The sequence below is a fragment of the Cygnus olor genome, chromosome 1, assembly GCF_009769625.2.
Source record: "Cygnus olor isolate bCygOlo1 chromosome 1, bCygOlo1.pri.v2, whole genome shotgun sequence".
Taxonomy (NCBI): domain Eukaryota; kingdom Metazoa; phylum Chordata; class Aves; order Anseriformes; family Anatidae; genus Cygnus; species Cygnus olor.
In genome coordinates, this window is record NC_049169.1 from 85,825,240 (window position 1) to 85,833,899 (window position 8,660).

At 48.6% G+C, this 8,660-nt stretch overlaps 1 protein-coding gene across 2 annotated transcripts; it reads left to right on the forward strand.

Moving 5' to 3' along the window:
* The first annotated feature begins 757 nt into the window (after nt 1-757).
* On the forward strand, nt 758-8,245 carry ACP6 (acid phosphatase 6, lysophosphatidic). 2 transcript variants are annotated; one of them, XM_040566991.1, is made up of 10 exons: nt 758-977; nt 1,095-1,223; nt 1,330-1,460; nt 2,089-2,168; nt 2,980-3,067; nt 4,636-4,768; nt 5,556-5,656; nt 7,303-7,398; nt 7,623-7,788; nt 8,072-8,245. In XM_040566991.1, the coding sequence occupies exons 1-10, from the start codon at nt 783-785 to the stop codon at nt 8,210-8,212; spliced, it is 1,260 nt and encodes a 419-aa protein (XP_040422925.1). In that variant the 5' UTR covers nt 758-782; the 3' UTR covers nt 8,213-8,245. The 2 variants fall into 2 exon arrangements, with proteins under 2 accessions (XP_040422925.1, XP_040422926.1); XM_040566992.1 differs by lacking the exons at nt 758-977; nt 1,095-1,223; nt 2,089-2,168 and having other exon boundaries at nt 1,328-1,460.
* Nucleotides 8,246-8,660: the final 415 nt, after the last annotated feature.

The window sequence follows — 8,660 nt, forward strand, 5'->3', positions numbered from 1 at the left end:
AAAGCCCAAGAAAGGCTTTGTGGATACACAGCTGTCTAGCTCCCACACCTACCAAAGTTATTAGCTACTATGCTAAAAAGATGCTAAATAGCACAACTGATTGCATCAGCAGCCACTGCTCTCTTCCAGGAGTACCTCGACTGGTGCCACCTGGGCACCTACACTTAAAGAGAACTTGTTTAGCACCCTGACTGTGGAAAAGGCCCTTCTTTTAACCAGCACCACCACAACATTGGGAGCATCATCTTTAACACTGTCTGCAGACCTCAGCTGGCAAGGTTGTGGGGGTGAGGGAGAGCTGGCATTGAGCAGAGCCCTTCTGTCAGCGAGGTGCCGCCATTTGTGGGGAACCACCAGCAGGACTTTTCCCCTTATATTCATGCTATGAGCTGACTGAAAGACCCCGGTGTTGCCACCAGAGATTTGAGAGAAAGGCAGCAGCCTCCCCAAAACCACCTTCCCATCGGTGCTGTTAGGGGGTGGCCAGTGATGGAGCCAAGGGGGATTCACGGGCTCCTCTTTCTCCCTACAGCTGGTGAGGTAGCCCACGGGGACACGAGAAGTTCAACACGCTCGTAGGCTTCGGATTTTTTTAAAAAAGAAGGAAAAATTAAGGGTGCGGGTAGTGCTCCCTTCAAGTGTTCACTGAGGGAGGAGCGGGGGTGGCGCAGTGCCCGCTGGGAGTTGTAGTCCCTCGCCGCTCCCCCGCCGCCAGCCGCCTCTGGCGGGGCACTCGGCTTCCCGTCACCCCCCGCGGCTGCCGGCGGCGGGGGAGCGGCGCCATGGGCTGGTGCCGGCGGCTGGGGCTGCTGGGCGGGCTGGCCCTGTGGGCACGGCACCGCCGGGGGGCGGCGGGGGCCGGGCGGGGGCCCGAGGGGCAGGGAGCCGAGAGCGGGGAGCTGGAGCTGAGGCTGGTGCAGGTGGTGTTCCGACATGGCGCCCGCACCCCGCTGCGGCCCCTCCCGGGGGCGGCGCCGGTAAGCAGGAGGCGGGGGGCGAGCGGGGGGGGGGCTTGGGGTGGTCCCCGGGGGGCTTGGGGTGGTCCCGAGGGGCTGCCGCCCCCCGGGCTGCCCGCTGAAGCGGTGTTGACACAGGTGGAGTGGCACCCCCGGCTGCTGGAGGTGCCCGCTCGGACCAAGCTGGACTACACGGTGACCGACCTCAACGGGGGCCCGCAGCCTCCCTCGCGCTACGAGGAGAACTACAAGAAGACGACGTTCAAGGTGAGGCGCCCCGTGAGGGTTTCTTCACGTTCCCCCCGTATATTTCCCCTCTAGGCTTGTTTATTTCCGTATTCCAACGCAGACCCTTCCTTTTCTCCGCGCTCAGGGCGGTGCGATCGCGGGGCAGCTGACGACGGTGGGGATGCAGCAGATGTTTGCCCTGGGGGAGAGGCTGAGGAGAAGCTACGTGGAAGAAGCCAACTTTCTCTCACCGACCTTTAAGCCTGCTGAAGTCCTGTGAGTCTCTCGGTACCTTTCCGGACCTCCCCTTGCTTCCTCCCTCCTAGCAAGTACCCCTACGCTAGGGAAGCTTTCTGAGTGCATACATCTCTCCCTCCCATAGCAGACTGGGCCTTCATCTCTGGTCAGTCTGCAGAGCCCAGCGTGAGATCTCACTCATGACATGAAGCATCTGATTTCCCGTCTGTCCTGGGAGGGACACCAGGGACAGATTCATTGCACCTAGGTTTAGCCACTGACACTATGTGCTTTTGTGGTGAATGAAGAGAAACAGGCATCTCTGGAGCACAGCTCAGCTGACTGTAGATGAAATAACTAAAGTTCAGTGAGATCAAGTGCACCCCCGCTGCTGAGATCAGTAATGCTGGGAGTGTCTGGATTAGGATGAGATAAAATCACAGATAAGTGCCCATTCGTCATTTTCACTGTCTCTGAAGGGAAGTTAAATGGTAGTTCAGATAGTCTGTATGTTAAGGTATCCATAGCAGGGCGAGATGAATCCCACCGCAGGTTTCCAGAGCCAGAGTGAAATCTGAACCCTCGGTTCCAGCGAGTCCTCCCCAGCTGCAGCCCTGTCCACGCAAAGGAGAAAGTGCTACCTCACAAGCTGCTTTCTCTCTTTCAGCGTCCGTTCCACTAATATTTTCCGGAACCTGGAGTCCACACGGTGCCTGCTGGCTGGGCTGTACCAACAGCAGAAAGAAGGTTGGGGAGACTTCTGACCAGTACCTTTCCTTAATCAGGCTTCCCTAGATCCACACACCTCTCACATCCCAACTCTCTCTGGCTCCTGGTTGTTGCTTCTTCATCAGCTCTTTGCTCCTGGCCCTCTTCCCCGTGCTGCCTGTGTGCTCTTTATCAACTTGTCACTGGCTCCCTCTCTTTGTGTAGCTTACTGCTGGTGCTCAGCTTGGATCTGTTGCCATCAGTGCTGCAATTTCAGACCTGCTGAGGAGGTTTGCGTTAACTGCACTTCAGAATCAAGAGGGCAAAGAGTTCCAGGCCCAGTGTTCACAAGATGCAATGTCACATCTGAGAAAAGTTTCTCAGAGAAATCAAAGTATCTCGGCGATAGGAGTACCAAGATCCCTCATGAGTTCAGTGTATGGAGTAACTTTCAGCTGTATCTGACAGTTAACAACTACTTGTATGTCCTAGAAATACGCTCTGGGTTTTGAAGAACTCACCTCTGCTCCCTCAGGAACAAATATCAAAAGTGATTTTGCCAGAGATCCTTACACCTCATGACGCAGAAACTGATCTTTGGCACATGCAAACACTAGAAAAAAATGAACACACAACTAGGAAGTGTTACAAGGTAAACCCAGACAGCCCTATGGAAATAAATGCCAAGTGAACAGAAACAGCACAGCGGATTGTGCTGCAGGTGATAGCTCAGTGGGAATTGCTAGATGACAACAGTAGGCTTGAGCAGAAAGACTGGGGGAGTGATTAAAGCGGTCTAAAGACATGCAGATGCACTAGTGATCACAGAAGCTTCCTTCTTGTTCCGCAGGATCTGTTGTCATTGTCACTGATGAAGCAAGCTCAGAAATCCTCTACCCCAATTACCACAACTGCCAGCGCCTGAAATGCTTGAACAGGTAATTGCCAGCCGTGCCTCCCTGTATGATTTCACCGCTGTTTCATTTTAGCAGTAGTAATTTAGAACAGCACATTTTCTTTTCATTTCTCAATTTCTTCCCCTGCCACTTACTGTTTGTTGGGAATGGTTAGCTAGTTGTACAAAACACTAGGTGAGCAGAGCCATATAGCAAGCACTAGCACCAGAAAGAAAAAACATTTTTTTTCTTGAAAGAGTAATTTAATTTAGCGTATGACTAGCAAACACTCATTACTAGCTAATGTACAGCTATTCTGTGGCATTGCTGCAGGCCAGCGTTAATGTCATCTGCATCCTTTACCATGCCTTTCATGTGTGAACACACTGGGCCTTCTTTTTAAATTCATCTTCTCGTTTGGGGGTTATTACAACATTCCTGCCACGCTTTTACCTTCAAGAAACAGAAATATACCTAGCCTTGACACCTTTAACAAAGACTATTGAAATAAAATAAAAAACATTCTACATTAAAATAACGCTCGTGTTTGCAGAATCAAGCACTCCATAAATGCTTATGCCAGGTCGGGCATGAGGTGGAAACGAGACAAGGCAAACGTATTGCAGTTTGGTTGGATGATACATTAGCGTCTTTTTGTCCAAAGTTATTTAAGGGTCATTGGAATTCCTTTGTAAAAGCTCATTATATAATGACACTGCAGGCCACAGGTTGCTCTTGACAGCAGTGAGATGACAGTCCACATTAGCAGCTTAGGAAAGCCAAAGTATATTCAAATTTGCACAAAGGAGAGTAAACTGCAAGCTCTTCTGCTCCCTCCCTCCATCCCACCAACTGCACATTTTGCAACCGTGTCGAGGTGGATTTCTTGAGCTGCACTAAGAAGCACTGACTCAGCCTAAAGGTCTGCCTGTGCCAGAATCTTTTTGAATTTGATTTCAAAACAGAAACTACAGCTGTTCCTAAACAAACACCTTCTCTCACCTCTTCCCCAACAGACCAGAGTCAGAGAAAAAACAACAACATGCAAAATGCTTAACTCAAAGTACCTGGCTAGCATTGATAGTCTCAGCTAAACTTTTAAAAATAAAATTCAAATCAGTGTAGGGGGGCAGGTGGCTTCTAACACAGTCAGAGATGAATTTAAGTTACAAGTGAGTACCTAGGTGTTTCCCTTTTCCTACACCATGCAGGAATCATTTCAAAGCTTCACAGCTCTTTCCTTCCATGAGGCAGTTAAAGGCTGCACCTTGGAGACAGGCTTGCAGTGTTCCAGTATGACTGGCTGTTAACCAATACAGAGCCTTTGCTTACAGGAACCTCCTCTTTGGAGATGTTACTATCACATCTTAATTTTTGTTCCCCTACCTCCGTGAGAGCAGATGCCAACTGCTGACACACAAAGTGTTTGTCCTCTCTGCCAGGGAGACTCCCAACATCAGGAATCCCTCAGTACCCAGCGGTGCTCCTACTCCTCCCTGATGTGAGACATCTCCACTGGACTGGGGGGGTTATAAAAAAAAAGAGGAGTAGGAAGTCTGACGTGTGAAAAGTTTTTGTTTTGTTTGTGTTTTTTCCTGATCCCCTGACAGGCAGAAGTTGAAGAATGTTCTGCTACAGCCAGGTATCTCTGATGACTTGAAAACAATTAAGGAGAAGATGGGTATTGACGGTGATAAGACTGTGGACTTTTTTCTTCTCCTTGATAACCTTTATGCTGAGCAGGTGAGCTGAGATGCATTGTCACGCTATTACAGAAAGAAATACCTCTTTTTTCCCTGTCCCCATGCATATGGAGAAAACAATTTTTTTTTTTTTGGAGGTGTCAATGCCGACTGATACCATTGGGTATCCTGGTATCTTTCTATTTAGTTCAGAAAGTTTATAGAAACGGCACAGCCTTTTTTAAAAAGCAAGATACAGAGTCAGCCTTCCTCTAGGATGGCTGAAGACTTACCTCCTATGTTTATGTTCTTACCTTGAAATCCAGTATCTCTTTCAGGTGTAATGCAGTAAAGCTCAGAGGGTGGCTGGGCCTTGTTTACCACCATTAAAGCACTTGTAATGGCAAAGTGCTTTCCTTTTTTTTTTTTTTTTTGGCAGTCGGCACCTAACAGGATCATCTTAATTCTGGTTCCGGCATGCCGGCCCTGAGCCAGATTGCCTCTGCTACTGGAAGGGAGCTGGGCATATTCGTACCTCCCCTTAATACCATTAGCTCCAACAAAAAAGTGTAATTGGGCCTGCTGGTGTAGCTGTCAGCTGAATAGTTCAAGGTCTGTTATACTCACCTCACACAGCCTCAAGGAAAGATGTCCGTTCTCTTGGTACATGGAGCGAGTCCATGTGTTTAAAAGCCACACTGGAATTCCTCATACGAATACTGCAGTGCATGCAGTGGTACAAACGCTGTGACGTGAACAGCCGTTGTCTGCGGGCTGTCATTTGTGTGGCTTCAGGCTTGGCTCAGAAAAGGGCAAGCCTGTTGTTACCTTACCTCCTCTCCTTGCAGGTGCATGGGTTGCCGAGCTGCCCTGTGCTGAAGAACTTTCAGCAGACAGTTGAGCGTCGATCCGTTGACTCGCTGCTTTTCTTTCTGGAAGACGGTTCAAGGTGACTGCCTGTACCCGTGCCTCCAGCCTGGGGGTTTGTCCTAGCGTACTCAGGGTGGATGACCTGCGCTAGCTTACCGTGGCAGAGCTCAGAAGTCCTTTCCAGTCTGCCCGTTTCCCCACCAGAGGTTATTGCCCCCTCGTGGGGTTTGTGCCTCAGCCATCTCAGTGCAAAGTCCAGTGCCTTGAGTCAGGGAGACCACACCGAGGAGGCCAAGATGTGGGCTCGTGTCCCGTTTTGCTGGTAGCTGTGGAGGGAGTAATGCCCGAGGAACAGTACTAAGTCACTGGTAAGCAGTGAATGCCTCAGTTGCCAAAGCTGTTCAAGTGAACCTGTGTCACAGGCAAAAGCAGAAGAGCATGGGAGATGCTTCGAGCCTGAGTGCTGAGGCTGCACAAGCAAGGCTGTCCTTGCAGACACACAACTACAATCTGAATCCCACCCAGGTACATTTATCCCAGGGTTGGCACCTGCACAGCTGGGCTGAGAAGTGTTGATGCTAGTGGAAAAGGTGATGCCAGGCCCTGCACACGTGTAACGACTTGCAAAAGAATCTGCTGCTACATGCAGTTAATTACTCACTTCACAGTGACTTGTAAAGGTGGCTGAGTTGCTAACCTAGCAGCGGCTTTCTTTCCAGATTTATTTGCAGCTGCCATAGTCACCCGTGCTTCTCAGATGGTGGCACAGGACTGCCCTTTCTGTTAGAACACTTCTCAGAATCATCTAGGTTGGAAGAGACCTCCAAGATCACCCAGTCCAACCTCTGACCTAACACTAACAAGTCCTCCACTAAACCATATCACTAAGCTCTACATCTAAACGTCTTTTAAAGACCTCCAGGGATGGTGACTCAACCACTTCCCTGGGCAGCCCATTCCAATGCCTAACAACCCTTTCCGTAAAGAAGTTCTTCCTAATGTCCAACCTAAACCTCCCCTGGCAAAACTTTAGCCCATTCCCCCTCGTCCTGTCACCAGGCACATGGGAGAATAGACCAACCCCCACCTCTTGGCCTTAGCCTTTTCTTTAACTTGCATTAGAGATCTCAGGTACTGAATGACTGATTTTCCCCCAGTCACACAATAGCCCAGAGAGCCACAGTCACAACCATACTCCATTTCCAATTAGGCATTCATTAGGAAGAGTTTCTTCACACTAGAAGTTGTCAAAAGATCTCCTCTTTGTTTGATACAGAGATAAAAATATGTATTTTGTAAATGTAGGTGCTTTCTTCTCCTTAGTCCCACCCCCAAAGACCCCAAGCACTTCAGCTGGTCGCTCACAGTCAGCTGTAGTCATCGTCCCCGGCTGAAATCCATGCTTCCAGAATCACAACTAGGTGAAGCAAAATGGGATGGAGAACATCAAGGAGTTTCTGGGTTTTCCTTTATGTGGACCACATCTTGTGAGACTGGCTTGTTAGCACTTCTCCCCTCCCAATCTGCAATCGCGTTGGAATCTCAGCGGTGACTAAGCAACTGCTGAAATAAAAAGTAACCGTAGGAATCACATTTAATAGTTCTTAGCCACATTCAATACACATTAACAGTTTGTGAGGGAAAAGCAGGTTTCCAGGCGTTCATTTGAAATTAAGTAATTCAAAGGTTAAAAAACTAGTAGATTTATTTCTGCTTCTTTTATAGAGAAGTTCTTCAGATGTGTGTTGGTGTCCTTTTCTATACCTTACAGAAGAACATTACAGAAGCAGCAGATTCCTCATCTCCAGCTGAAAAGGCCAGGTACAGGGCAGATCTCTCCCTCTAATCGTTGTAAATTCCAACTTGCTGCCAGTGTGAAAAGCTGGTTCAGAAAGATATTGAGTGCGTGAGTAAAGAGAATGAGTGTTCATCGACTAGGAAAAGCATGAGCAATACTGGCTATCCAGAGAAACACAGCTAACCTTTTAGGATTTTTTTTTCTTTTTTTTCTCCCCCCCCCCCCCCCCCTTTTTTTTTTTAATCAGAAAGCTTATTCTCTATGCTTCTCATGACGTTACCCTTATTCCTCTCCTGGTGGCCCTGGGCACCTTTGATCACAAGTGGCCCCCTTACGCTGCGGATGTGACCCTGGAATTGTATCAGCACCGGCAGTCCAAAGAGTGGTTTGTTCGCGTGTCTTACCATGGGGAGGTAAGATCCCACAGGAAGCCCATTGTACACGTCCTCAGCTTTTGTTTTCGCACGCATCTGTGTAAAGTTGTAAAACGAGACTTGTTTTGAGCATGCTCTGGAGCCAGATAAAGTAAGACACCTAGAGCTCATCCATAGTAGCCAAGGTATCTCTTCTGGTGAGCTGGCTCTTGATCCAGTACAAATTTATGCATGGACTTGGCTCGCCTAGCGTATTTCCCTGCTGAAGAATGCATAAGGATCAACAAAAAAGATCCGTGATTTTGTCTCTTTGCCTTTGCAGGAGCAAGTGGTGAAAGGATGTAGAGCAGGTCTCTGCCCACTGGAAGAATTTCTAGAAGTACTTTCACAGTATTCAGTCAGTCCAGAGGAATACAATAACCTGTGCTCTCAAATGGAGGAGAATCAGCAAAGTGACTCGTAAATAGTTCTTAAATTAAACCGTTTATGGTCACAATCTTTGACTATTTTTCCGTATATTCTTGCTATATTCTATATTCTTCCGTATATTCTTCCCTATTTCTAAAGCTATTTCAGATGAGGGAACTTTTTCTGACCAGACACAGGGTGGCACAGTGTCACTTTTCACTGTTAGCAGCTAGAGGAAGGAAGCTGCATAACAGAATGACAGAATGGCTCGAGTTCACTTCTGAAATAGCCATACAGAGGCACAGAGAGCCTGAAAACAGCCCTGTTTAAACTGCCCTGCTGCTTCAGGAGTACCAGAAAACGACTGCTCCTCATACGCAGGGACTGTGGGATGAAGCCCAGCTCACTCTGTGCTACCAGACTTAAGAGCTTTGACGTAACAGTTCACAGAAGGTTCTGCAGTTCGCAGAAGCTGCTCTGCCTTTCCCTTCCCTTTGTCACAT

Excerpts from the sequence above, each read along its gene's own strand:
- ACP6 (XM_040566991.1), top strand. The coding sequence starts at position 783 with ATGGGCTGGTGCCGGCGGCTGGGGCTGCTGGGCGGGCTGGCCCTGTGG. Across the intron at positions 978-1,094 it reads CCCTCCCGGGGGCGGCGCCG|GTGGAGTGGCACCCCCGGCT; the intron begins GTAAGCAGGAGG and ends GTGTTGACACAG. Across the intron at positions 7,399-7,622 it reads TCTCCAGCTGAAAAGGCCAG|AAAGCTTATTCTCTATGCTT; the intron begins GTACAGGGCAGA and ends TTTTTTAATCAG.